Below are 27,970 nucleotides of genomic sequence, written 5' to 3' on the forward strand. Positions count from 1 at the left end.
TTTCACCTCTGGAGCAGACTTTGTTCAGTTACTGCTTTTTCTTCATGGGATTTCAGCTGACCAGGGCTGGGACCAAGGACGGGTTTGTCCCTGGTGCAGCCCCATACCAACCCTCTTTGTGTGGCCCTTGGCCGGGTGCAGGACGCTGCAGCCCCTGTGCCAGAGGTAGCTGCATACTGGGAACCCTTCTCAGCGCAGCAGGTCCCCCCCTGTCCCCCCAGACCCCTCGACCCACTCCCTTCCCAGCGCCCAGGAGCTCTGGTGGATGGTGCATCACTCCAGGGCTGCTGCGGGTAACAAGAACCTTCTTGTGGATGGCAACGTCTGAAAGCGGCTGGGGTCCATTGCTTGGTGTGCTCAGGGTTGTCCCACAGGGCCCATGCACGGGGCTGTGCCCAGGTAAAGGCCTGCTGTCCTGGGCTGTCCCGTGTCCTGGTGTGCCCTGTCCCAGTCCTGCAGCTGGATCTGCTCCCCCCGCGCTCAGGGTGGTCCCTGCGAGGGGCCCCCAGCCACCAGCGATGCTTCCTGCTCGGGCATGCTGGAGCACTGCGCCGGGAGGGTTTGCAGTGAGATGTGCAATTCCTCCAGCTCCACAAGGGCCTTTTTGGTACAGACAGTGTCACGGTAAGATCTGAGCATGCCAAGAGCAGAGACCCAGGAGAAGCCCCGCGAGCTGGGGACTGCTGGTGTGGCTGGGCCCCGGCCCCGCTGTGGTGGGCACACGGCCGATTTTGCAGCAGTGTTACCCAGCAAGGTAGTAGGCAGAGGGGCTGGAAAGGCAGCGTCCCGGTGAAGGAGCTGAGCTGGTACCAGCACTGCAGCCATGGCTGGGGGAGCCCCATCCTTCGTTACCATCTGCCAGGAAGGTTGGGAGGAAGGCTGGAGCGAGTGCAGCAAATCCTTGCTGAGGGACATCTCAGGGCAGGTGGTTTTAGTGAAAGCTGTCCATGCACTGCTCCACCACGTGTGTGCACAGGCTGGGGGTGTGCAGTGGCAGTGCTGGGGGGGACCACCAGTGCTGGCACAGCCCTTCTCACCCCTGCAGCTGCTAACCCAGAGCTGTGCTCACCTCATCGTGGGATGAACTGTGCAGGTACTGCCTGTATCTGTGCCATTACTGCCATGGGGTCCCGCTCTCCTTGCTCAGAGTCAGGAGTAGCCTCTGAAAATGTCATCCTCTTCCTCCTCCCAGAGCTCTCACCCTCTTCCTCCTCCCAGACCCCTCAGTGCCAGCAGCGTGGGCAGAGCTGGGTCAAGCCATTCTCATGGATGCATGAAAGGCTCACTGTGGGTGTGGGGCCAGGGGGCTGCCCAGCTCTCCAAGCATTAGGGGTGCAGGAATCCCCCTCCTCTGCCAAGCCACTGCAGTGGCAGGGCTGAGGAAAGGCTGGCGGCAGGGGGAACCCAAAACCCCACTGGCAGCTGTTTTCACCTGCCCCGAGCTGGCCCCGCTCCCAGCGCTGCTTCCTGGGCACAGGAGCCTTCACCATCGGCAGTGACAGTGCAGTGTTTGTGCTCTTGCTGCAGGGTGCAGGGTCCTACTCTGCCTGTACAAGCCTGTACCCCACGCAAACTCTGGATGCACCCAGCAGCCTGAGGTCCCGTGCTCGGGATGTGTTTAATTTGCTCCTGGTAACATGTGACAGACAGCCCATAATGGCACTGTCAGCCGCAGAGCAAGCGGAACAGACTCCACTTGCTCAGCTCAAGAGGCAGGAGCAGTTTGTTGCTGTGAGGGCTCTTGGTGTGTTTGGGGTGCCTGGTGCTGGTCAGGCTGCAGGGACTAATTTCTGTCTGGTTTTCTGGCCAAGCACAGAGCAGGAATGACTGACAGCGTCTATCCCTGCTGCGCTGGCACCTCTGTCAGAAGTGGCAGGAGCTGAGACCCATGGGACTGCCCAGGAAACCCCAGCCTTGGTCCCATCATCTCAGCAAGAGGAAACCTCCCTTGTTTCTGCCTGTAGTGCCCACTTTGCTCACCACCACGTCTTGCAGAGGCATCTGTCTGCCCAGGCACTGGAAAATGCTGCACATGGAAGGCCAACCACACTGATGGCATTATTTTTACTCTCCTTAGCAAGACAAGGTTGCATTAAGAGGGTGTTTGTGCTGCTGAATGCCCAAAATAACTCCTCTTTGCTCAAGGTGTTCAGCAGAGGACTGTGACTTCCCTCCCACCCACCCCAGTCCTGGCGCTGCTTCAAAGCACCTTCCCTGGTCCTGCGCAGGCAAAGCCTCTGTTTGCTCTGCTGGGTGTGTGCCGGGGAGGCTGGCAGCCCCCAGCTGCACCCACACATCCTGACTCAGTCTCTTGTGCAGGCAGATAAACAAGCCGTAAAAAGGGACAGTGTCTTCCTCTGAGTCGCCCTGAAGTTGTGAACTGACTTTTAACAGATCTGCCCATTTGCCTCCTGCCCTGGGTGTTCCCCAAAGCGTGAGCCCTGGCAGAGCCATGAGCCGGTGCCTCCCGCAGCCGCAGCCGGGGACTGGTCCGCTCCTTGCCTTGCGCAGGGACCCCAGCAGCCAGAGCCTGTCGGCGGGGAGCCCAGCATCATCCAGTCCCTGCCCCGGCCGTGCTGGGGTGGTGGGTCTGGAAAGGAGGAAGCAGGGCTGGGATGTGACTTTGGGAAAAGGTTAAAGGGTGAGAAAGTGGTTTTTGCTTATGATGACGGAGCCGGCGGGGAGTGTTCATGGCTGACTGTAGGGATCCTGGCACGTAGGACACAGCAGTTACTCCTTGTATGCTGGGGCCGCAGAGGAGCATGGAAAAATACTTCAAAAAGGGAGGGGAACCTGTAGCTGCTCTGTGCCCGGTAGGAACCGAGCGGAGGGCTGGGCAGTGCTGGCAGACAGGGTCTGTAAGGCACCATAGCCTGGGCAGAGGGAGGACCGGGCAGCAGATGGGAGAAGCTGGGGTCGGTGACTGCAGCACGGGCAAATGCCACTGTTCAGGGCTGGGCCAGCAGCTGGCTCTGTACAGGCACCAATCCTGCTTCAGGGCTTTTGGTTGCTGCAGGCAGCTGTGGTGCTGGGTGAGTGGTTGAGCAAGACAAGCTGGGCACTGCACCGGGGCTCCGTGGTGGCCTCGGGAGCAGGCACAAAGGGGCTCTTGTTCCTGGCGTGTGCAGCGGGCAGTGCCGGTGGGGCAGGAGAGGGCAGCTACCTGCCAGGCCAGGCAGCGCAGCGCAGCAAACGGGTGGCCTTTCCTTTGGGAGGAGAATTGGCTTTTCCAAGGAAAAGCAGATTGTTTTTCCACCTGGCCCTGCAGCCAGGCCCAGGGAAAATGGCATGCTCTGGTGCCCCAGCCACGGAGGGGGTGTGCAGTAGACATGGCCTCGCAGGGTCAGAGTGTTCTCTGCTCACAAGACAGGAGGAGGGATGTGCTGTCGTCATCAGACGCAGTCCTGGGCTTTGGCTCATGGCTCTCAGCACACACCGAGCCAGAGGCTGTTACCAAGAAGTGCAGAGCGCCAAACCAGCATCTCCTGGAGTGCTGAGCTGGCCAGCTGATAAGGCTTTTCTCTGGAAAGCCTTGGGGCAAGTCACTCCAACTGGCTCCTAAAGGGGGGATTGAGGAGGAATTTGTTATGTCACCATCTTTGTTCTTAGGCCGAGTCCATGTTGTTATTTAAAAGAAAGAAGAAACACAAACCTCTGGCATGTCTCTTGTTTTATTTGGTCTCGGAGCTCAATCGTGGGGCAGGAGGGCTGGGGCAGGGTTTCCCTGCTGCCTGCTGTGCCGCCGCTCGCTCGGGAAGGGCTCCCCTGGGATGGGGCACCCCAGTCCCACTACCCCAGGGCAATGGCAGCTGCGGGCAGGCAGCAGCGATGTGTGCAGGGGAGGTGGATTCTCCAGCTGTCTCTCTGTTCCGTGCTGGTGGCCCCAGGATGGGCACGAGGCCGGTCCCGCTGCTGGCGCAGTTCTGCAGCGCAGGAGGGTGGGCTGTGGTGCTGCACAGGATGGACTCGTGTGCTGCCAGGGGAGCTGTCAGCAGAGATACAGTGTTTTGTAAACTAAACTTGTTGAACCTGGTGTAAGCTGAATTCCAGTCTCCCAGTGTCATTTCCCAGCAGTTTGCTGGAAATCCCCCAAGCCCTCCAGCCCCCAGGTTGCCTGTTCCTCCGAGGCACCTCTCCCCAGTAATCCTCCTCCCTCATTGCAGGCAGGCTCCGACGGGGTTTGTGGAAGAAAACCAAGAGAGGTCTGCACTCGCCGGCCACAGCTTTGGTGTGTGTAGCATCCTTGTGTTCCTCTGTGAGTGCACGTGTCCACATTTAAATGCCGAGGGTGCATGATTGCCCCAGGACTCGAACGCGAGTGATGTGCTTCCCCATGCAGTGGGTCACCTGCGCCTGTCAGTCCCGTCAGCAGCTTCCCAGGGGTGGGCGTCCACCAGGCCCCCAGGTGAGCACTGGCACACTTGTGTTTTCCAGCAGGACAGGGCACAGCTGGGATTTTGTAAAACATCTGGGCTGGCCCTGCCCCAGCCAGCTCAGACCAAAGGAGTTTACGTTCAGCTGTCAGAGTTCGACCCTTTGGCGTTACCTTTCACCCTTCCTGCTTTCCTTTGGTATTACTTGTTTCTTTGGTTTGTCTTTTTTTTCATGGCCACTCTGCCCCAGGAGCAGCAGGCACCTCAGCCTGATGACAGGCGAGACACAAGTTTGCTCTGTTAGAGCAGGAGCTTGGAGATAATGAAGCTGCTTCGGGACATCTCTGCTCGCAGCCCCTTTCAAAGCCCTTGTGAAGCCAAGGATGGTGCTGCATTGGGTTTTTTGTGTATCAGCTTCCTTTTGGATTAAAGGCTCCCTCTGTGTTTACCTGCTGAAGCCAGACCGGGTGTCTTGGTTGCCCCCCAGGAGGACAAATCCAGGCACGACTGCATTTTGGCTGCCACACAGGCCAAGTCCCCATCCTGTGCTTCAAAACATCCGCAGCTGCTGGTGGCTGAGCCCTGGCATGGGGGCTGCTGTGAGGGGAATGGGCCCGTGGCAGCTCTGCTGACACCAGCACTGCTGGGGGTCCCTCCAGGGGTCTGTGTTGCCCCGCTTGCAGTTGTCCCTGTGCCTTTGCCTTGCTGCACATAATTTCCTCCTGGCCCAGGGCAAGGGCATGGATGCAGCTCTGGCCAGGAGCATTGCAGCCCTGGTGCCTCTTGCCCTGTTTGTTTCTTCCTTCCTCTTCTCTCCATCTTGCTATGGTTGGTCCCTCAGTGTCCCTCCTGCCCCATGGTCTGCAGGACAGGGCTTGACGGGAGCGTGGCAGTGAGGAGGAGGAAGAGTGCAGCGCCAACCTCGGCCAGAGCTCCCTGCTCAGTGCCCACCTGGGTACCAGCTATCACACCGGAGCAGGAGGCAAGAAGCCACGGGGGGGCCAGCCGCCCCTGAGAGCGGCCGTGGGGAAGGGAAGGCAGTGCCCCTGGGGCTGGCATCTTTGCCTGACACATGGGCCATCTCCATCTCCAGGCTAATACTTACTACTTTTTTTCCTTCAAAAAAAAATTTATTTCCCTGGAGCCTTGCGAGAGCTCCCCTCCACGAGCTGGGCTGCTGCTGTGCCCTGCGCCCCAGCACAGCCAGACCCCTGCCAGCCCGGCCCTGCCGGACACCCCCCGCCAGCCCATGACAAATGATTTTGCCATTTCATGGGTAGAAAAAAGACATTGATTAACTCCTGTGCTTGCCTTTCTGGAAAGGTTATAGCTTAATTGGTCAGAGTTGGAGTCATAAATCATGAAATGAAGGATCAGTAGAGATAAGAAAATTTTTGCAGAATGTTGCAAAACACTTTTTGGTAGGAGGCACCCAGCTGTGCCCATCCAGCTGTGGGGGCTGAGGGCAGCTGAGAGCGCAGCTCCTCCAAGGAAACGATTCACCCTCCAGCTAGGGGCCGGAAATTCTCTCTTCTGTTATCAGTTAATCTCAGGATTTGCAAAATACTTTTTTTTTTTTTTCTTTCTTTTGGAAGAAGAAAAACAACAGGAAAGCCATTGTTTGCTTTATTCAGAAGAGTCTCAATTCCGTCTGTTTTGGAAGCTGATTCTGTTTCTCCATGAGAAATGCTATTCCCTCCAAACTAAAACCTAAAATTTAAGAAGTCCCAACGTTTTCCTAGCCAAGGAAGGCAGTGGAGGATGGAGAAAAAGGCTCTTCCCAGCAGGGCAGGGGGGAGAGACTGATGGCAGCAACTTTCCACCCCAGGGACTCTGGCTGGTTCAGGCATCCCACCACCTTGGGTGCTCCCACACCACGTGGGCTTGAGTAAACGCAAACGCTGGCGAGCACTGGCCCAGTCCAGAGGTCCCTGACAGCCCAGGGACTCCCCTGGCCCCAGCCCCAGAGATCCACCAGCACTTCTGGCCAAGCACCCAGCGCGGGCAGGGAATGGTGTTGCAGATGTGAAGCATTTATTATTCATGTTAGTAATTATTTCTTCCCTGATTCTCCCCAGCATTTTATTGAGGAATAGAATGTTAATACGAGGCATCTCAAAACCACACCGCAGACATCCCTGTTACTGCTGCCATACTGCTGCTGCTCAAAAATGGCAAATTAGAAAATGCCCCCAGCTCACTGGTTTTGCTCCAGTTCGATGCCATCAGACCCCTGTCTCGGTGTGCAGCAGAAGAGGGGCTCGGTATGGCCCCGGGCGTCCATTCTGCTGTGGCATTGGTGACTTTCAGTCTTGTCTTGACTAGTCTCTTTTCTTCCCAGCCTCTGGGTGTTTGCTTTGCCTGGGTTTCTTTCTTAAATGCCACATCCAGTTCTTCTGAGATTTACCTCTGGCTCCTCACAACCTTTGGGCAGCCCATCCCCTCCCAGCCTGTCCCGGAGCTGAGACCTGGCTGTCGTGGGCAGGGCAGGGTCGGAGTCCCCAGAGCCTGTGGGATGGGGTAAGGGGGTGCTCTCCTGCACAGCCTGGGACCAGGTGCCAGAATCTTTCCAGGTGAGGTTTGGGGATGCTGAGACTCAAACTGACATTGCTCTGTGCGTGATGGTGATAGAGAACAGCAGCATGGATCTGAGCACCTTTTGAAAGGGCTCCTAGGAAACTGGCTAGTTAAACACAAGTAAAATAAAAGAAAAATGGTAAGCTCCTCTTTCATTTCAATCTGGAAGCTAAAATAGGTTTTGCTTGCCCCAGTTAAGCAAAGAGGCAACTTCCCAACACAGGGCCATCAAGCCAAGGTTTGGTCCTGGCCACTTCTATCCTTGGCAGATTTGGGCCATTTCAGCCTCTGACCTTGTGTCACCACTGGAAATGGTGCATGAGAACAGCAAAGCATAAAACATCTTGTGGAGCATGGGAGGTGTTATTCCTATAAACAAGCAAAGCACTTCAGAATCAATAAGAAGTTTTACTCATTGCCACTAGAGAGATTTCATCTCCTGAATTATATGATGGGATAAACGAGATCCCAATCCGCCTGCCACCCTGTGTGCCAGCAGCTATCTGTTCACAGCCTGGCTGAACGGCTCCCAGAATTAATTAGAATAATCAATCCCAAAAATGACAAAAGTATTGATTAGCATTTTTGTTTCTTCACAGCCTGGAAGTGCTGTGACTCTGGGAGCATTGCAGAGCAATAAAAAGCAGCCTCAGCTGTGGATGGGAGATGCTTATCCAGTGACACCGCATGACAGCGGAGCAGCGAGCGGTTTATATGCAACAATGGCATCACCCAAACGCTTCCACACAATATGATTTCAGTAATAATAATCTCATCCCTCTTCCTTGCTCTCGTTCATTTACACAGCCGTTCATTTTTAATTCCTGTCTATTTACTACTTTCCTGGACATGGTAAGAGAGCAGAAGTGGCGGGGAGGGGACCCTCTGCCCCCGCTGATGCTGGGACCCCCTGCCCCGCCAATGCTGGGGGGGCCGATGCAGGCAGCTGCCCAGGTTTTGGGCAGCTCGGCCCCGGCAGATGCCAGCTGGTCCCAGCCATCCCCGCCAGCCCTCGCCACGCCGGGAGCTGCCGTGCTGTAGCACAGGTCCCTGCAGAGGCCTCCCTGCGCAGGAGCTGGCGTGCCTGTGATGGCGACAGGGTGTGCAGGGCTCATCACCCGCGTGCGGTCTGCCTTTCCCAAGGGAGATGAGTAATGTGGACGGCGTGTCCAGCCTGCCAAGGCACCAGCACAAGCCCAGGGTGGGACTGTGTGTGCTGTGCCGGTCACAGGAGGCTTAGCTCAGCTGCAGGTGGCCACATGCTGATAACAAGGTCTTCTGAAGCCACGGGTTTCTGTGAAATGGCAGGCAAAAATTGGTATCCAAAGAGGAATTTGGAAGGTGTGATGCTTCTTCAGTGCACTGCAGAGGCGAGTGTGTAACGGGATGATACAACAAATCAGCTGTTGGTAGAGCAGAAAATCAACTGAGGGAACTGTCAAGCCAGGCTTGAAATGTTTTTGGAAGTAGAAAAGATTTTTGGCTCTCATGATGAGCTGGGTGCCATCCAGGCGGGCACAGCTTTCACCAACTGCATGTGTAGGCATAGGCAGCAGGCACACTCAGCTGGCCGGCATGGGACTGGGAAGCGGGCATGTGCAGCTGTGGGAATGGGGGGCAGGCATGCCCGGCTGGCCGGTGTGGGCATGGGGAGTGGGCATGCTCAGCTGGCTGCTGTGGGGATGGGGAGTGGGCATGCTCAGCCGGCTGGCGCAAGGGGAGCCAGTGCTGGGCAGCTCACAGGGATATTGAGGTAGGGGGAGGCACGTCCGTCTGCTCTTTCTCTGGATTTATGTGCTATATCAGCTCCACAGCCAGCGGATTTCTGGAGCCCTTTAACTTGGTGCAGGGCCAGACACTTGGCCACAAGTATTGTAGAGTGTCCTGACTGGGGTGACCTCAGTGACATTCAGGACGTGGCGTTAATTGGAGAAGCTGGCTGGGTTCGCTCAGGGTGGATTGTGCAGACCTCCCCCGCTGTCTCTCTGTGATAATTACTTTTAAGCCAAAAGGAGTGGGGTAGACTCAGCTGCTGGGATTTCAGTGAAGCAGTGCTAGAAGTGCTACTAGGGAAGTTAGCGTCTGAGCTGGAGAAGATGGAATTTAAAAGAACTGTTTAAAAGACAATGGGTGGGACCAGGAGAAGAAACGGGCAGGAGGCCCCAGGGCAGTGTCTGGGGAGCAGGCTGGGATTGGTCTTCATTAACACTCCATTAACGACCTGGGCAGGAGGAGCACAGTGCCACGCAGGGTAGCTGGGACCGCAGGCTCCAAAGAGGAGCTCAGTGGGGCTTGGCTTGGGGATTTGGCAAAAACAAGGCTGAGGGGGGTGTGAGTGATGCTCACAAACACTCGGATGGGCAAGTGTCCTTTGCCTAGGCACAGCATCACACAGGGCTGCGAGCCATGACTGCACTGTGGCTGGGAGGAGGAAAGTGCTTTTCTGGAACAACCTCTACGTGAGATGCTGCTTTTTCTATGATGTCTCTTAATTAGCTCATGATGTGGCTGCCTGGGGTGGTGGGCAGCACAGCGCCCTGGCCCAGACAGCCCATTCCCCACCTGGCTTTGCTTGCTCCCAGGTGCCCAAACAGGCGGTGTAGCTTGGCAGGATGCACCTGCAGGGATGGGGTCTCTGGGGACCCCAGGCTGTTTCGGATGGCGATCAGCAAGGTCGTGCCCAGCTCAGCCAGATCCCCAGGACTTTGGGACAGCATGTTCCCAGCGAGTGGGGAGGCTGGGCAGGATGACACCATCATTGCCCATGTACTGGGGAGGAGGTCGGATGGGAGTGAGAACCAGAGACAGAGGCATTTAACCCTTACAAAAGGGGGAGGGACTCATTCTGCAAATGGCTGCAGCCCGGCAGCAGGGCAGGGCACAGCAGGGACAAGCCAGCAGCAGTTTGAGCAGGACCACCCTACCAGCAACAAGATGCTGGCAGTGGGCAGGAAAGCCAGGCTGCAGCCACAGCCCGTGCAGGGGGCATAGGAGGCTTTCATGGTGGTGCTGGCTGCCTGTTGGTGCTGGGCTGGGGCAGCAGCAGGGAGCCCTGGCAAGCAGCCCAGTGCCTGGCTCTTGGTAGGACATGGCTTTTCATTCTGCTCCATGAGGACCACACTGGGAGCTTCTCTTCACGTTTATTAACATTAATAATGTTAGTCCCATGTTAATGAGTGCACATGAACAAAATTCCTGTCGCTGTCGCTTGGTCAGTAGAATCAAGCAGCAGAGCAGGGAACGTGGTGGGGCCAGCAGGCAGAAACACCTCATCACAGGTTTGTGCTGCCCTGGGACACTCCAAGCATGGCTGCTGACGGCAGGCAACCCTCACTGATGTTCTGAGATAAACCTGGCGCTTGTAGGGATAAATGCACTTTATACAAGGATTGCTACACACCTAGTAGATTATTAATGAACCTCATGAGGCTGGTGATGGGGTTACTGCCATTCCACAGCAGGGCAAGTGCTAAGTACAGGGAACTGAAGGATTCTGGGACCGAGGGTTAGGCAACAGGTCCCAGTGTCCCACCTCCGAGCATGGGACATTCCATCCAGTCAGTGACCTAGACTTCCACAACTGGACAGAAACAGCCCCAGCTGGAAAGGACTGGTTTTACTTGGCATTTGCTTTAGCGGGACTCTCGGTGTGGTGGTTCTCCAGGTAAACAATCGGGGGGGGCTTTTCAGAGGGGTAAGGTGGTCTGGGACTCTGGAGGTCCCGGGGCAAAGCCAGGCGTGCTGCTGGGACTTCTTCAGTGGAGTTCTGTGAGTCTGAGTCTTCTGAGGAGAAACTGCTCTGGCTGGAAACCTGGAAGTACTGGGTGGCTTCTGCCTGCTTATCTGCAGGTGGATGGTGTGTGCTAGAGGCTGAGACAGTCCCCTGGGACACAGTGGTGGGATACAATGGGTCAGCACCTGGAAAACGCACTCGTGGAGGCAGGGTTGAGGGATTCCTCTGAAGTGGATGGCTGCGCTCCTGGGCAAGGTGTCCTGCAGCTCCCAAGCAGGCTCCGCTCTCAGGTTTTGGGAGGGAGGAGTTAGCAGACTCGTGGTGGTGAAAGGCACGGTCACCCTCTGGCCCCTGCTGGCAGCGGGGCTGTGCAGGCTCAGGAACGCTGCTGGCCCAGGGCTGCCCTGGCGCCCCGGCACTGGGCTCTGGCTGCTCCACTGGCCCCTGGCCCCCTGACACCACTGGCTTGGGGCTGGTGGCTGCTTTGCAGACTGGGGCTTCCTTGAAAGGAGCTGCAGACCCTGAGCTGGGAGGGACGAAGGAGTCTCCCTGCCTGTCAGCTTGCGCTCCCCAGGCCTCCTGCAGCTCTGCCAGCATCTCCTCCAGGATCTGCCGGGTCTCCTGGTACCTGTGCCGAGCCTCCGTCCAGGCTGCCAGCCCTCGGCTGCTCTGCATCATGCGCACCTGAGCCTTCATGTCCTGCAGCTTCTCCAGGGCGAACTCCACTGACAGCTTCTGGAAGGAGGTCTGCAGGCACTGCAGCGCCTGGCCCTCCCCACACTTCCCCCGGGCTGAGCACTGCCTGCAGTCCAGCTTCAGCCCTGTGATCTAGAGAAGGCAAGAGCAGCTGTTTCCATGGCTGCCCAGCTGGCACCAGGTCCTGCAGGAGAAGAGCCCATGCACCCACCTTGCTGGAGAACCGGTCAAGCTCCTGCAGCAGTTCCCGCTCAGTCTGCCGCCGCTCCACCTGCCTGTAGAAGCTCACCAGCTTTGTCCGGAAAAGGGCTGCAGCCACCTGGAAGGGGTCTGCCTCGGGGAAAGCTGCATCTTGGACCTCAGCCGCCTCCTGACACAGGGCCAGGCCATGCTGGTACTGAGCCTGCAGGGACAGCAGGAAGGAACAAGCTCCACGCTCAGGGAATGGTGCTGACCTGCTGCACTGGGACGTGTGTGCAGGGTGAGGCTCTATCAGAGCTATACAGGGACTACTTCTGGGCAAATGAGAAGAAACAAAGAGAATGGGGATTCTCCATATCTCTGCTCTGTCCTGGCTTGGCTAAAAATGCAGCAAACGTATTGTCCTCTCCCAAGTGGAGTCACCTTGCTTCATCCTCCCTGCAGTGCATGTAACTAAAGGGCCTCTGTATGCAGAGGTATGGCAGGAACCCATCCTTGTCACCACAGACAACAGTCTGATGGACATCCAGGCTCTGCAGCCTAGCCCTGTGGGAGGAGGGCTGCGAAGGACAGAGCACAAGGCAGGCTGGGAGCAGGAGCCCCAGCACAAAGTGCACCAAGGAGCTGTGCAACTGCTCCCTTGCTGGCACAAGGCTGCCCAAAGACACCTGCAAACCTGGGCTTGGCAACTGCAGCTTGATGCAGACAGCCTGGGGACACAGTTTTGCCCAGAAGCCTGATTCCAAACCTGGGGGATTTGGGCTGATTGTATCAAACTTTGTTAACAATGTTCAGATATTTCTAATTTGGCATTTTCAGTTTCTGCTAAGTGCCAGGCAGGGGACGGAGTCACCTAATAGCACTGCTGGCAGCCATACCCTAAGGATGCATGTTACAGAAAAGCCTCCTCCAAACATACTGTTGCCTGGACGAGGAACTCATTAAACTGCTTGTCAGAGCCCTGGAAGCTGTCGGAGCTCCACTCCTCGGTGCCCATCTCCCACAGCTGTGCCGCCGCCTCCCCGTCCAGCCAGCACCCCAGCTGCAAAAGAGAGCAGGGTCAAGGGTCAGGTGCGACTGGCTGCTGGCAGCAGCTCTTCCGCAGCACCTCCCCTTCCTTCCCTGACCAGGGCATCCCGTCCCAGCTGCGGTTATGCACAGTCACCCCTTAATGAAATTCAAAGCTCAGGCAATCCTGTTATTCTCTGGGCTTCCTTCATTATCAAAACCCAAGGAAATGTACCCAAGGTGATCAGCCATGGGAACACCGCAGAGGACAACTTCAACTTGCCGCACCCGGAGCAGCACCCCAGGGACACCCAACTTACTTTGCCGAACTCAGTCTTGAGCTCCTGGACCTTTCGGAGGAACTCCAGGTGCTCCAGGCAGCTGTTGGACTGGGACACCAGGTCGTGAAGCAATTCCTCCAGCTGGCTGTACAGCCCCTCAGCTGACTCCATGCTGGTTGTGGTGGTTGGGGAGGAGAGAGAGGGGCCATCAGTGCCAGATGCTGCTGGTCAAGCTCCTCCTGAAGATGCTGGCCAAGGCAGCTCTCCAGTGGGAAGAAGCTTCTGGATGGGGCAGCTCCATGGAAGCAGGTGCTGGCATGTGGCCATGCAGGCAGCCAGGAGCCAAGGGAGAGGATGGGCAATGACCCCGCATGGGTGGCTGGCGAGAGCCCAGTAGGTGGCCAGGTCAGGAGCCCACCAAGAGACCTCCTCCCCACCCACCCTGTGCATCCTCAGAGCCCACCTTGGGCCACAAGGGCACTCCCTGGGGTGTGCTGGGCAGTGGGCTCCAGGCCCTGCATGCCAGGCATGCTGCAGGGGAGCCCCGCATGTGCCCTTACATCTCTCCGTCCCATGGAGCAAGATGGATGCCGGCAAATAAGGGATGGGAAAGCATTGGCTGTCGGTGCAGCCCAGCTGAGAGACGGGAGCAGTGGGATTAATGCTACCTGCATGCACGGACTGCTGGACGAGCACAGCATCACCAGACAAGCACAGCACTGCTGGACAAGCGCAGCATTGCCGGACAAGCACGGCATCACTGGATGCATGCGGCACTGCCGGACAAGTGTGGCATTGCTGGACGAGCACGGAATTGCCAGGGCTTGGCCCCATCTAGTGGCTTTGCCTGAGACCAGCCTGGAGGCCTCACTGCAGGCCTCACTACAGGCCGCGCTGCAGGCCTCACTGCGGGCCACGCTGGGGGCCTCGCTGCGGGCCACGCTGGGGGCCTCACTGCAGGCCTCGCTGGGGGCCTCGCTGCAGGCCACGCTGGGGGCCTCACTGCAGGCCTTGCTGGGGGCCTCGCTGCGGGCCACGCTGGGGGCCTCACTGCAGGCCTTGCTGGGGGCCTCGCTGCGGGCCACGCTGCGGGCTGCACTGAGCAGCCCTGGAGCCTGGTGTCGGGCAGAGGACTGTCCCAGGGACCCATGCACTCTCCCCAGCTGGGGTGACAAGAAACCCTGCAAAGGGCTGTCTGTGACACCAGCTCCAGGGTCGGAGGGTTGGCAGGTCAGGAGGAAGCAAGGCACCAGCTCCGGGCATGCTGATGCTCTGGGGGATGGGGCTGTCCCCAGGGAGGAGGCCATGTTGGCCAGCACAGGCCAGGAGTCCCCAGTGCTGGGACCCCTCTACCAGCAAAGCTGCCCCCTCCTACCTGACATCAGCAGAGGTGCCGAGCCGGGCCGCCTCCCTGCGCAGCCTGGCCAGCACGGCCCCCCCCTCGCGCTGCACATGCACCAGCTGCGGGTCGCTCAGCACCCTCTGCATCAGCTCCTGGTGCTTCCCGATGCACACAGCTGCATCCTGCGGAGGGAGGGTCGGACATGTGTCTCACCTGGGGCCTCACGGGGTGGTTCCCAGGCCAGCACAGGCCAAGCACCTGGGGCTGCGCCCCAAGGGACAAGTGAAGGGACAGGGGACAGTCCTGCAGCCAGGAGTGGTCAGTCTGGGAGTGGCTGCACCAAGTTTTGGGCAACCAGGCTGAAATGTTAATGTGTGCTAAACAAAGAGCGGACAGGCTCTTTGGAAATGTCTACAACTTACGGTGCCGCAGCCCCCGTTACCTGCATCCCTGCCAGTGCATCGGCGCTTCGCAGCTCCTGGATGCAGTTCTGCAGCAGCTCTGATGCCTGCCTGAGGCTGGCTGTGAAGGGATGCAGTTTCTGCAGGTGGGACACACAGAGGGTCAGTGGGGCCAGGGTGGCTGGGCAAGCAGCGGGGCACGAGGGCAGCCTGCCTGTGAGGAGGAGGAGGAAAAGGAGGAGGAGCAGTGCCAGGCCTGAGCAGGGAATACCATGAGGCACAAGGTAAAAGATGAGGAGGAAGGGGAGGTGGAGGTGGCTGGGCAGTTACAGGCGGGAGCAGTCAGAAGCAGGTAGGAGCAGTCAGCAGCAGGCAGCAGGGGGTTGCCCTCCTGTGCCCAGAGCTTTCCTTTTCCTTCCCCTCTCCTGGGCTTTCCTGTCACTTTTCCAGGGATGTCTGCAAGACATAGAAGCTGTGGTGGGGATGGAGGGGCACTGTGGGGAGGTGAGGTGATGGCTAATGGCGTGATAACAGACACCTGGAAGAATTGAACCCACTCGCCGTGGCAGTAGGGGAAGGCACCGTCCAGCTCCTGTGTCAGCTGGGAGCTGTCAACATAGCGGCCCAGAGCCTTCAACGATGTCAGGGTCTCCACCTGTGGGGCATGGGGCTTATGAGTGCTGCCAGACCATGCCAGGTCCCTCCCTAGAAACATCCCCAGGGGCAACCTGGAGCAGGGGCCATAACCCCCTCCTGCCCTAAGCACCCTGCCCCATTAATGGTGCTGCCTGCCGGCAGGGCTGAGCACACCATGTGGCAGCTCCAACTTGGAGCATCACCCAGTGGCTCCGCAGTGCTTAAATGCACGGGAGATTGCTGGCACTGCAATAATCTGCCATGACAGCCAAGCCAGCTAATCAAGTTCATTAATATTTCACATTGTATTAATTAAACTGAGCAGCACTAGAAGAGCAATAAACTCTTTCAAGTTTAGATTTATTATCCCAGTGCCTGTATCCGGCCACTGCAAGTAATTGGGAAAGTGCTGGATGCCCTGGGGCAGCTTTCATCCACCTGTGCAGCCCCGCAAGCCCAAGGGCAGCAACTGCCTGTCCCAGTGTGGCTTCACGCTGCACCCGGTGCAGGGGTGACCTGCCCCAGCAATGTGCTGCTCTGCCCAGGGTCCCCAAGCAGGGGAACTGGGGTCTCCAGGTGACAGGACAGAGGGTCCCCCAAGGCGGGAGGCTCCTTTCACCCTAGCTGGGCTCTTCCCACGGGAGACAACACGGGGACACAAGGAAGGGACAGGCTCACCTGAACCCCAGGCAGCTTCTCACGGTGGGTGACCAGCTCCTTCTCGGCTAGCAGCAGCATGGTGTGGATGCAGCCTGGTGAGACGCTCTGTGGGAGACAGGGAAGAGTGACCATGGCAAACCCCATGGTGCAGCCCCCAAGTTCCCCACGGTGATGCGGCAGTTTCCCAAGTCAGCTGAGGCTGGTGAGCTCATTACGAAGAAAAAGGCTCCCAAGCTCGCTGGCATGGGCAATGGAAATGGGTTGCTCAGGCCATAACCCTGTCCCAAGCACCAGCTCCCTGGCAGAACGAACTCACGGAAAGAGCCTTGTAAGCAAATCCCTTTCCTCATACCAGTAATGCTTCTCCACATGGAGAGCATCAGGGCCAGCACAGGACTTATCAGACTGCAACCAAGTCCTGAAGCCCTGGGCATGCGGAGGCAAAGGGTGCCGTGGCAGGGAAGACCCCATGGCCCCCAGGACAGCACAGAGCACTCCCACAGCACTGCCTCAGCACTGGCACAGAAACCCTGACAGGACAATTGACTGTCGCTGCAGAGCTGATTTCCAGGTGAGCTCAGCTAGCGGGATGCTGAAGGGGTTTGGGTCACACTGCGGTGCCAGGCGACAGTGGGGCTGAGGCCAAGGACAGATCCTGCGGGGCTGGGAAGGGACCTTTGGTCCCAAACAGCCAGCACCTCACAGCTGGCACTCGAGGAGCTGGAGAGATGCAAGTGCCAGGTGTGAGCTCATTTCGGGGCTGGGGAAACAGGGTCTTTGTGCCATGGGGGACGGTCTGCACCACTGCAGACGTGCTCAGAAATTAGATTTATCAGCAACTTTGGGAACAGAGTGGCAGTTGTTTAAGTGCTGCCAGACCTACAGGGGGCCAGAACTGGCTGCTGGGGAGGAAGCAGCAAGAGAGATGTGGGCTTTGTAGATCAGTGCATTGTGGTGCAGCCACAGGCAGCTGAGAGATGCCTTGGTAAATCTACACCGTGAAGTTTATGGGTAAAATCCATGAGCGAGATAAAAACTGGGGCCCCAGGCACAACAGCACCAGGGGCTGCCGGAGAAGCTGCTGCCAGCTGGGGGATCACATGGCACAGTGGGCACACGGCAGGCTCTGAAGGACCCCCAAAGGGCAGCAGCACTTGCCCCCAGGCAGGGACCCCTCCTGGCACATCCATGGCACAGGCACAAGGACTGCAGTGTACCTGGACAGAGCGGAGAGCTGAGAAGAGGACGGGAGCAGGTGGCTGCTTCCTGGCATCCACGACGACAGTGAGCCCGCCATCCTTTGCTTCTTGCCTAGCAAGGGGAATAAAGTAGGAGGCAGACTGCACTGGTTAAAAGTGGCACATGAAGTGGGGGATCCCTCCCCATGGGCAGGACCCACTCAAAGCCCCCTCCCGCAGTCCTGTGCTCCCAGGCAGGAACCGGCAGCTGCAGGCAGCAGCCCCGTCCCTGGGGGATGCCCCAGCCAAAGACAGTGCCAGACCTTCAGAAACATGTGCCTTTGGCAGAGGCACGGCACAGGGTCCTCAGGTGTAGCTGCAGGCAAGACTGCTGACACGGGGTGGGGGGGACATGTGGGATGTGCCCAAACCAGCATGTGCAGGATGCTGGGCATCCATCCCAGCACTGCCCAGGGGCTGCCCGGGACCTCCAAGCCGGGCAGCAGCCAGGGGGTCCCTGGCAGGTCCTCCTGGCCCTTACCTGGGGAGGGAGCAGAGGTAGAGGATGAGCCTTGCCAGCTCGGCAGCTGAGCACCATGTGGCCCCCCAGGCGCTGCCGCTGGTGGTCACCTGGAGGAGGGCCCTGCCCAGCCTGTCCGAGCTCCCTGTGGGGAAAGGGGTGAGTGACCCCTACAGCAGCCACCCACCAGCCGCAAACACCAGCCCTGAGCAACCACCTGTGGGCCTGGGGCTCCCATGGGCCTCGCTCTGCTGCTCGCCAAGCACAAACGACTGCCGAGGGGTGCGGGAGTGGGCTCTGCCCTGGCTGGGGGGCTCAGCCTGGGTTAACACCGTGCAGCTGTAGTGATGCAGCGGCCACCCCAGTGCAGCCTCCCCTGGCCCCTCTGGTGGGGCAGTGCCAGACCATGAGGGCTCTCAGCACAAACGCCAGCCCTGCAAATGCCAGGGCAGAGCTGCTGGGGACGTTTTTGCTGAAAAAAAGATGGTTTTTGTCACTGTTTTTCGGCTCTTGGGAAAAGGAAGAAGCCAAATGTTTAGTGTTTGGCAGCTAAAAGCTGAACGGCTTCATTGGTGAGGAATGGTGTGGGAGGGCTCGGATGCAGCTGGGAACAGGGCAGCTGCTCACAGCAGACTGCTTGTTTTTATGTTTTTAATATTTTTGCCCAGCTCAGAGGAAATTTTCTGCTTGAGGGCTTTCTGGCCTCCAGCAAAACCCTGAAACCTTCCTCCAGAAAACCCTCTCCAGCAGCATGGCGTTTTCCCTCCAAGGCCTCTCCTGACATCCCCCTGAGGATCTCATAGCACCAGCGGTACCTGGCAGGCACACGATGCCCGAGCACAGCAGCCCGGCGTGCAGGTCCTGCCAGGCCGGCGGCTCCCGGCCAGGGGTGCCAGCGCCAGACACAGAGGGACTGTTCTTGCAGCTGGTACCTTCCAGGGACCGTTCCTCTGTGGGGGCAGCGGCTGCCACATCTGTACCTGCCCATGGGGACAGAGGAGAGAGGAGCTGGCAAGGCGCAACGAGGCAGAGAAATGCAAAAGCCCCTGCAGAGCCCAGGCAGGTGCCGCAGCCCTGCTCGGATGGTACCTTTCCCAGCTGGTTTGGCTCTGCCCATCCTGGGCGAGTAGATGGCAGACATCTTCTTCCAGGCCCCTTCGTGCTGGTTGGTGGCTCTTTCGTCCCCGGGGGCCATCCCGAGCCACGGGCCCTTCAAGAAGGAGAACTTGTGGCTGGATCCTGGGGGAAGTCGGGAGCTGCCCTGCTGCACCAGTGCCTCCGCCTGCATCCCAGGACTCTCTCGGCGGGGACGGCGGGTGAGGAGTGTGGGGCTGCCAGCCCCCCTCCCGTGCTGTGAAGGGGTCTTACGGGGCGTGGGGCGGGGAGGCTGGGGGCTGTGGCCATCTGGCTCCTCCAGGATGGCTGCCATCAGCCTGGGGCCGAAGCTCACTGGGTTCTGCAGCGCGGCAAGGTAGGAATCGCGCTGACGGCACCGTGGGCCATGTGGCCCCGGCTCCCGGTTCAGCTTCGTCCCCATGCACGGGGTGCAGGGACCCTCCTCCGAGCTCAGCACCTCCCCGCAGTGCCAAGTATCTGCCCCCAGCCCCCCATTTGCCCAGGGGAGCGTCACCTTGGCCCTGGTCCCCATCTGCCCCTCTGGGCAGGCGGGTGGCAGGGACCTGGCCAGGCGGTCCAGCTGCTCCTGGGAGAGCTCCAGCAGGTCCACGTACTCCCCTTCCAAGTTCTGGCTGACAATCTCGCAGAGGCTGGGCACAGCCAGCGTGGCTGGCTTCTTCCGCAGCCCAGCCTGGTCCACCTTGATCAGTCCCGGGTATCTTCCCTGGCCTGACTTCCAAGAGGTGACCTTGCAGCCCGGAACGGTGCCGACGACATTGCCATAGGGCTCCGGGATGTCTGCTGTGCCATGGGGCACAAGCACGCTGGGTGCTGCTGGCTCGGCTGCAGTTTCAGGAGTGGGGCCATGCTGGGTGCTTGCAGGCGTGCCATCAGCCCCAGCCTTTGGCTTGTCGATGAATTCCGGCGTGGCAATCTTACTCCATGGCAGCGGGGTGATGCCGTTCTCAGTGGCCACCAGGCAGGTGTGCAGGGGGGCTCTGGCCTGGTTGCTGTTGATCTCCTCCAGCCACTCGTTGGTGAAGAGCAGCGCATAGGCAGCCTCAGGCACCGGTGTCTCCTCCACTGTGTGCAGGTCCTGGGAGAGGTGCTTGACGGTGATGCGTGCTGAGTGCTCCTCGCAGGGCTCCGCTTGCAGGTAGAAGTCCCCAGGGCGCAGCAGAAGGGGGTTGAGTGGTGCAAGGTGGACGACCACTTTCTCATGAAGACACAAGGGCCAGCCTTCATGGAGAAAGATGCAGTTAAAGTAGGGAGCCTGGGAGGGAGGAAGAACACAGCATGTAAGCAAGAGCCCCTGCCAGCTCCGTACCCTCCCAGCCAGCCCATGTGCTCTCACTGCCCTGCTCTGCACCTCCCACCATAGGGACTGAAGACCCGGTGACCTGATGGGATATCCCTGAACCAAGCCACACAAGGGCCCTGCAAGCCCACCCCAAGCCCATGGCCGCTCCTGGGGTGCTGTGTGCTCCCCATGTGCTAACAGAGGGGAAAGCCTCACTGGAGACTCCCCAGAGGCAACACAGGGTGACTCTGGAGTCCCCTTGTCCTTTTCACGGGGACCATACGTGTCAGGCTCTGTGCCAGAGCCATCCCAGGGAGCTGGCTGCACCATGGTCCCCTCTGCAGGGAGGGCATGGGGACAGAGACAGGGACATGCAGAGAGAGAGCCTGCAGCCCGGCACAGGGCATGGCTGTGCTGTCATCCCACATCAGGGCAACCGCCCCATGGCCAGGAGTGGGGTGCAAGGGTCCACAGCACCGGGGCCATGCGGGCTTACGCAGGCTGCCTGCCGCACGTGCTCGAAGAGGCGCTTGGCTGGGATGAGGAACTGGAGCAGACAGCAGAGCCCGTCTCCCCGGTAGCTGGTCTCCAGCAGCCGAAACACCTGGCCCAGGACCGTGGGGGCCGTGGCTTCGAAGGGCGGGTAGAGGGCCTGGAGGGCACTCTGCACAGCCGTGTCCAGCGAGCCAACGTCCTGCGGGAGGAAAGCGTCACTGGTGGGGAGAGTGGCCCCACAATGGGATGCCATAACCCCCCACGGAGCCTGTGCCCAACATCCCACGCTGCACCGTGCCTCTACCGAGTCCCTGGTATGCCCACACTGGCAATGCTGATGAGCTCGGGAGGCTCCAAACCTTCCTGGGCTGGAAACTGAAGAGGAACTGGGTGTAGAGCACACCAAGCTCCGTGCAGCTGGGAAGCATGAGCACAGCTGGGTCTGGTTCCCAGCATTGGGCTGCAGTTTAAGGAGCCCGAGACAAGCCCTGCGCGCAGCCTGCTGCCCTTCTTGGGAACGCTGGCCATGCGGAGGCGGAGGGGCTGCAGCAGCCAAGGGGTTAAGCTGAGCCAGGCGAGGAGCGTGGGGATGTGCTGGGCTCAGCAGCTCGCTTTAGGAATGCAGCAGATGGGAGGAAGGACAAACATCTTAAGATAGATAGGGTGTTTTGGTTCAGACCCATCACTGAATATGCCAAACTCAAAATTAGTACTCCAAGCATTTTCTGGGAAGCACTTTGCCGGGTTACAGCCCCCTCCCCTGCATCACTTCCAGACCAGTGCAAGGACGCCAGTTTTGTGTCATGTGTAAACTGGTGGTTCTGAGTTTGTTCTCCCAGCTTTGCCGGAGACATCAGCTGTGCAGACCCAACTGGTGCACCAGGTACATGGAGGGAAGCCTTCAGGCGGCTCCCGCTGAGTCCCAGCTGCGTTACAGACAGCGTGGGGTTGACTACAGCCATGGCTGCCAAAAGGAGCCCATCGGCAAGCGGGAAAGACAGAGACCTCCAGCTCCTTGGCGGGGTGTGTGTGTGTGTGTAATTCTGTGGGAGAGGCTCTGCCGAGCAATAAATGAGGCTGCGGCTGGTGTCTGGGGGCAGGTGGCCAAACGGCACCCTTTCTACTGGAAATGGTGCTGCTGCAGGAGAGATGCAGGTTTCAGTGTGGTGCAGGGTCAGGCCCAGCCTGGCCAGCTGGGGGTCTGCCGCTCTGCAGCGGGGTGGCTCTCCTCCTCCTCCCGCAGAGCATGGCGTGTGCTACCTCTGCCAGCCGCCGCGTACCAGGGAACCCCAAGCTCTGCCTCCGGCTGCAGCCCACAGCAAAGCCAAGCCAGTCACCTGGGGCTGAGCTCCAGATTTAAGGGAACCCCAGAGCTGCAGGCAGCCAGTGGGAGCTGCCACAGGGATAAGCATCCTCCCAGCAGCCGGGGCAGCAGCCGGGTCCTGCGCCTTGGGCAGCTGTGGCTCGCCATCGTCCCCATGCTCCTGTGTGGGCACCTGGGAAGTCAAGTGGGCTTATCTGAAGGTGGGATTATGTGAAGGTGTGATTAGCTGAAGGTGAGCATTAGTTTCAGACAGCTAATCCATGGTCTGGGAGCCTATAGACAGACAAAGTGGCCTTGGTTAATTCAGCTTAATTAGCTTTAAGGCGCTTTAGCTAAAGCATTTTGCAGTCATGCTTTGGTTAATTCTTGACTTTTTCTCTGTGTCTCCACACAGGAATCTCCTGCCTTTTGTCCTGGCAGGAAGAGCCGTGGGGCCTGGGCAGAACACAAGGAGAGCCAGTCCCTTCTTAGTGCCCTGTCTGCAAATGCGTTCCCCTGCCAGGCTTTCTGCCGTTGAACCACCTGTCTTCTTATGCTTGGTCTTCACACAGTCCCTAGGAGGGACTGGAGACCTTGCTCTGGAAAAGCCCCACTGCAGAGTAAAGCCCAGCTCCCTGCTTTGCCTTGCGGGAACCTTGTGCCCGCCACTTCCCTGCCTGGCACCACCGAGCTCAGCTCCTTCCCTGTTCCAGCACGGAGGTGAGGAGCTGCCATCTGCAACAGCAAAGGGGGATTCGTCCAGCTCCTAATGCTGCCTCGAGAGGTAAGCCAGCACTGCCGGACCTGCCTGCGCCTGCCTTCGCCAGAGCCCGCTGCCCAGAGTCCCCCTTGCACAGCCCTGGCACATCCCAAACCCAGCTCGCTGGAAACCAAACTGCCCTCAACTGGCTGAGCTCGTGCGGCACTGACAAAAAAGCAAAGGAAAACAGAAAGAGAAGCCGGGTCCCCTGAGACTGGGGCTGCCGGCAGACTCCGGGCAGGCTGCATCGCGGGGCAAGGGGCAGCCCCAAACCCAGCCATTCCCAGCTTGGCTGCGCCGCTGGGGAGGGCTCTGCAGGGCAGGGGGTGCAGACCACGCTCCAACGGGGTGAAGGCACACACTTCCAGCAGCCCCATCCCACACCTACCGTCTCTCATGACACCGTCCCCCCAAACCCTGGGGCAGCTGTAGCACATGCAGCCAGGCTCCCCAGCCTTCCCGGTCCCATGCCTCAGTGACTGGGGAGGAACTGGAATGCCCGGAGCTGGGGTAAATTGTCTGGGATAAATTTGGGCTGTCTGGGATGGAGGACAGCCCCACTGCAGGGGAAAAAGGAAAATCTTCCGAACCACCACCAAAACCCCACAGCAAAGGAATGCGCCAGAGGATGGATCAACTGAATTAAACAAAGCCGCATTCCTGTCAATGGAATAAAAACGCCCAGGATTTCATCCAGCATTGGGGACCGTGTGAGCCAACATCGGGAGTGAACTACTGACTGATGGAGGCACCAGACACAGCCTGGGTTGTGCTGGGGAGTATTTTGGCCTGGAATGACTAAAACTGTTTTCACTGAGTGTCACAAAGCACTTCATTACTAGGGGAGGTTTTCAGGGTAACCAAGGTGCCACGGCTCCGCATTCGTGGGAGAAGCTGAGGCCAGGGCAGCCAGGGAGCCGTTAGAAATCCAAAAGCAACCAATTAGCCCATGTCTCTCCACCAGCTGCGAGGGAGCGCAGAACCCGAAACAAAAGGCATTAGAGAGCATAAGGAGATTTACATTTGCAAAGCTATTTCCATTTTAATAAGCCAAAGTGCTGTTAAATAGAGATTGATATTTCTCCCCAAATACTCATATTTTTTAAAGTGGTTTACACCAACAAGATGAGTTGGGCTTTGGTGTTTTGGTGCTGTAAAGTTGTTTAACTCGTATCCAAAGCCACAGGATGACTCAGCTCCATCTCCTTTCTCCCTCCTGCTCAGGAAGGAGCAAGGTTTGAGTGCCGGGACCAGCCCTGAATAGCAATTCCTCTCCCTCTCCTGCAGCTCTCACTGTCAGCAACTTTGGCAGGGCAGGATGCGAACTGACAAGCTGCCCCAGCCTGGCGGTGCGGGAGGCCAGGGCTCAGCACAGCATCGCCCGGGAGCCCGGGGCAATTGCACATGCCAGCTCTGGCGACAAACGAGCCGGCCAGCCCAGGGATGAGCCACCGAGCGTCCCGTACCTGCATGCCAGGCACGGTTCACACAGCAGCACCCGTTCTGCTGCGCCCCATCATCTTGCCAAACTTCACGGGGAAGTTTCAGACATCGCGGGCTGCAGCCCCACACGCGCCTGCCCGAGTGGCCAACGACCATAGCCGCCGCCTTCGCACCTGACCTTCTCCTTCGTCCCCGACCTTCGCCTTCGCCCCCGACCTTCGCCGTCGCCCCAGCGCCCACCCTGTGCTCAGCAGAGCTGGGGGTGCGGGGCCCATAGGTGGTCGCGGGGGCCGGTGGCAAGCGGGGCAGGCCAGCAGAAAGGATAGGAAAGCAGAAGGAATTACCATGTTTACTGGGAAGTGGCAGGGGGGCCGGGAGCCCGCGGCACAGCTCGCCCTTCCCTCTCGCCCCGGGGCCGAGCGCTGTCCCACCGCCCGGCGCTCCGGCTCCGGCTCCGCGGGCGGCTCTTCCCGGCCGCCGCCTCCCCGGGCTGGGGGCGGGCAGCCCCGGCCCCCTCGGCCCCGGCCCGGCTCTCTCCGCCCGCAGCGCCTCTTCTGGGGGAAAAAACAAAAACAAAAAATCCCCCCCCAAAAAAAAGAAAGAAGGGAAAAGAAAGAAAAGGCGAAGAAGGAGCGAGCGCGCGGGGCGGGCCGGGGGAGGGGGCTGGCGGGGGCGGCTCGGGGAGCGCCCGGCTCCGCTCCCGGGGCTGGGAACGCGGCCGGGCCGGAGGGCCGCGCCACCGGGTGTCCCCGGGGCGATGGCTCCTCCCGGGGACCCCCTCCCGGCCCCCCACGCGGTGGTGGCTCCTCCCGGGGACCCCCCTGTGCCCCCCCGGCCGATGCCCCCAGGCGGCGGCGGGCGGGCGGGCAGCACTGGAGGCGGTGCCGGCTCCTGCCCTCCGGGTGGGCTGGGGGAGGTGCGAGACCCCCGGAAGAAAAAAAGCCCCACGGGGGGTGGCTGCCCCCGGAGGGTCCTGCCCCGGCCCCCGCCGCCCCCCCGGGCAGCTCCGGGCCAGTACTGCTCGGTGCTGCGGGATCCTTCACAGCACCGGGAGAAGTACAGAGCTGCATGTGCATGTATGTGTGCATGTACATGTGCAGGCATCCAGTCTGCATGTATGTGCATGCATGCAGGCATGCAGTATTTGTGGCAGCTTCCCCCTTTTTAAATAAACGCAGGCCAGCGTTGATACAAACCATCCGCACGGGTCTGTACTGAAAACAGAGCACTTTGCGCAGCTCAGGGCTCTTCTTTCTGAATCGGCCTAAAAGCACAGCAGAAGAAAAGTGTCTCTGATGGGTCTTTGGGCTGTTTCAGGGATGTAAAGTACCTAACTGAAGGCAGAATTGTGTGATTTAGCAACCAGAAGTCATACAAAAACAATTAGCATAAAAGCCAAAGCCACAGATTGGGTCTATCCTAATGCAAACTGCTGCTTGGCACAGCTCTTCCTCCCCCGCACCCGGCGCTCTCGGACCCTTTGCTCCATGCTCGGGCTGCAGTCATGTCCACTGCCGTGGTCCTGGCGCAGGCTCAAGGATGGGACCGGGGCTGGGGTGGGGGCCGGGACCAGGATGGGTAGGATGGCCGCAGCGTGGGCCGCTGGCTGCCGGGGCAGTCTCGATAACGAACATTGTCCAGGGATTAGCGAGCGGCCAAAGGACACACTGTGAAAACAAGCTGAGATGGGAGGAGGTACAGCTGGGTTGCTGGCTTGTTTGGAGCGAGGACGGCGCCAGGCGCTTTGCGTTTGCTTCCCATTTCCTTGGGAGCTAGTGAGAGCCCTGTCGCTGCCTGTATAGATCGCAAGTGCTGCAAGGGCTCAGGCACTGGCAGGCGTGCCGGGTGGGCAGAGGCTTGGCTGGGGGGAGCAGGGCTGGAGCCCCCAGCTGGAGCCCACCGTGCAGCTCTGGACACGCAGGCACTGCCGCAGCTCCCTGCAGGACTCCCCTCGGCTCAAACCCAGTCCAAGCGGCCTGCCCGGGATCCCTGACACAAATTGGGGCCCACTGGGCCAGCTTCTCCCTTCCCCACGAGCGGTTGGTTGCTCCTTTAATTGTGTCAGTTCTCTTACTCTGCTTCAGCCTTTTTATAGTTTCCCTGAGTGTGAGGGGAGTATGAGATCATGCTCTGACCTTCTTTAATGGTGTGGTTACCTCTGAAATGAGCCCAAGAACTTGCTTTGGCTCATGCGCCTTCTGGCAGGCACTGGCGCCGGGTGAGGAGACTGCGGGCAGGGAGGAAGGCAGTGTGACTGTCTGGGTCCCAGCACCGGCCGGTTGGATCCCTCCGTGGCAGTGGCACCGGTAAGCAGGAGGGGACGGATGTGAAGCTGAGCCCAGAGGGACCCCACCACCAGCTCCCTGCCATGCCTTATCAGCTGTGCTCAACTGGGCCACCCTGCAAATGCACCCAGCATAGCTGGATCCAACCCTGCATCCCTGCAGCACCCCAAAGCAGCTGCCTGTGCCCTCCTGACACCCTGAGACAGCAAGGCATGGAGGTGGGAGTGAGGGTGCTGGGGGCCAAGCGTGCCCAGCAAAAAACAGAGCTCCTGGGGGCCTGCTGGGTGCCCAGCGGCCCCTGACCTCATGAGCTCACCCTCCTTTTCTGCTCCATTTCTCCATGTTCTCTTTGTCCCAAGCAGCTGCTGGGACAGGCTGCATGTGGCCTCCTGCCCTGCCCCTCAGCCGGCACAGAGCCACCATTCAGATCCCCCCAGGCTCTGCCCGGAGGTCACCATTCCTGCATTTTTATTTTTACTTCTCTGCAAAATCATCCCCCTCGGCTCTCTGCATCCTCTTTTTTCTCCCACAGGCTCCCAGACCTTGTGTCACAGCTGGCGTGCTGTGAGAGGAGCCCGCCTGTCTGGGGGCGATGGCAGCCCTTGGCGGGCGGAGAAGACACACTGACTGCAGCACTGGTCCCAGGGGGACCCCCGGGGTGTCACCGGGATGTTGGGGTGGAGGCAGGGCGAGGGTGGTGAGCCCAGCATCGGGGATGGTCTCTGGGGCTGGGCTCCTGCTGGGTGCTTCATTGCTTGTGGCCATGCCCCTGCACTCAGGGTCCTCGTCACTGGGTGCAGCTGCTCGCCGTGCCCCGCAGGGCTCCTGCTTTATTACCTCTCGGGTCCCCGGGTGTTCCCAGCTGCCTGGGTTTGATGCAGCGGTCAGGGCTGGCGTCAGCAGCGACCCTGTGCTGGCAGAGAGCCCTCCTGGCTCAAGGAACAGCCGGGGCCGGGTCACGTTGATCCTGCAGCTGGGAAAACAACACTGGAGGAGCCCCCTGTGTGTCCCCCAACTGTATTTTTAGATGCTGCTGGATCAAACGTCAGGGACTTGCAGGTGACGATGGGCAGCAATCCCACACACACGGGAGAGGGCAGGAGCCACAGCTCCCTCACATCTTTGACGCTGACAGCATTTCACAGAGCTCTGGTGAAGTCCCTGTTGGTCTGGGGACAACTGTGGTGGCCACAGGTCCTGGTCAGAGCCTGCTTCTATTGGTGGCAGTGAACTTGTCCTGGCTGGAAATGGATAGTGGGAGGTTTTATTTCTGGCCATGGACTTCTCTTTTTCCAAGTTCTGCCCCAAACCAGCCAGGCTGCTCTTGCTTTTCATGCCAAGTGCCCGGGTTTTCCCCTGCTTTTCCCCAGCGGTGTTTGCCAGCCCACAGCTCTGCCCCACAGATGCAAGTGAAAGCCTAACGCGTGGCAGCAGCAATGCCTCTGGCACCAGCAAGCGCTGCCTGGGCCCTGGGGAATTCCCGAGGCGGTTGTGGCACTGCGGGAAATCGATGTGGCCGGATTTCCTTGCAGAAGATGAATGCATATGGCTGTCCTTGCTCATGGCCCAAAGAGCAATAATGCCTGCCTGCCCTGCATCTGCCAAAGGCTGTCCTGGGCCCCCTGCAGGTGCTCAGCTGGGAAGGGTCTGGGTGTGATGGTG

At 59.3% G+C, this 27,970-nt stretch overlaps 1 protein-coding gene across 1 annotated transcript; it reads right to left on the reverse strand.

Annotated features, from left to right (window-relative positions):
• Positions 1-10,074: 10,074 nt before the first annotated feature.
• KIAA1755 (KIAA1755 ortholog) lies at positions 10,075-24,542 on the reverse strand. Its single transcript, XM_037402989.1, has 14 exons — positions 24,368-24,542; positions 20,519-20,716; positions 18,696-19,995; positions 18,422-18,586; positions 17,628-17,751; positions 17,126-17,219; positions 15,927-16,013; positions 15,151-15,267; positions 14,654-14,752; positions 14,245-14,393; positions 12,909-13,041; positions 12,500-12,622; positions 11,591-11,782; positions 10,075-11,511 (listed from the first exon to the last, which is right to left on the reverse strand). The coding sequence occupies exons 1-14, from the start codon at positions 24,368-24,370 to the stop codon at positions 10,567-10,569; spliced, it is 3,729 nt and encodes a 1,242-aa protein (XP_037258886.1). The 5' UTR covers positions 24,371-24,542; the 3' UTR covers positions 10,075-10,566.
• Between the last annotated feature and the right edge of the window lie 3,428 nt (positions 24,543-27,970).

Source organism: Falco rusticolus, chromosome 10 (assembly GCF_015220075.1).
Source record: "Falco rusticolus isolate bFalRus1 chromosome 10, bFalRus1.pri, whole genome shotgun sequence".
Classification (NCBI taxonomy): domain Eukaryota; kingdom Metazoa; phylum Chordata; class Aves; order Falconiformes; family Falconidae; genus Falco; species Falco rusticolus.

Bases quoted from the DNA above. Each gene is read 5' to 3' on its own strand.
- KIAA1755 (XM_037402989.1), bottom strand. The intron at 14,753-15,150 runs GTGTCTGTTATC...TCCCACCTGCAG, and splicing joins AGTGGGTTCAATTCTTCCAG to AAACTGCATCCCTTCACAGC. The intron at 11,783-12,499 runs GTATGTTTGGAG...CTGTCCCTGCAG, and splicing joins AGTTCCTCGTCCAGGCAACA to GCTCAGTACCAGCATGGCCT.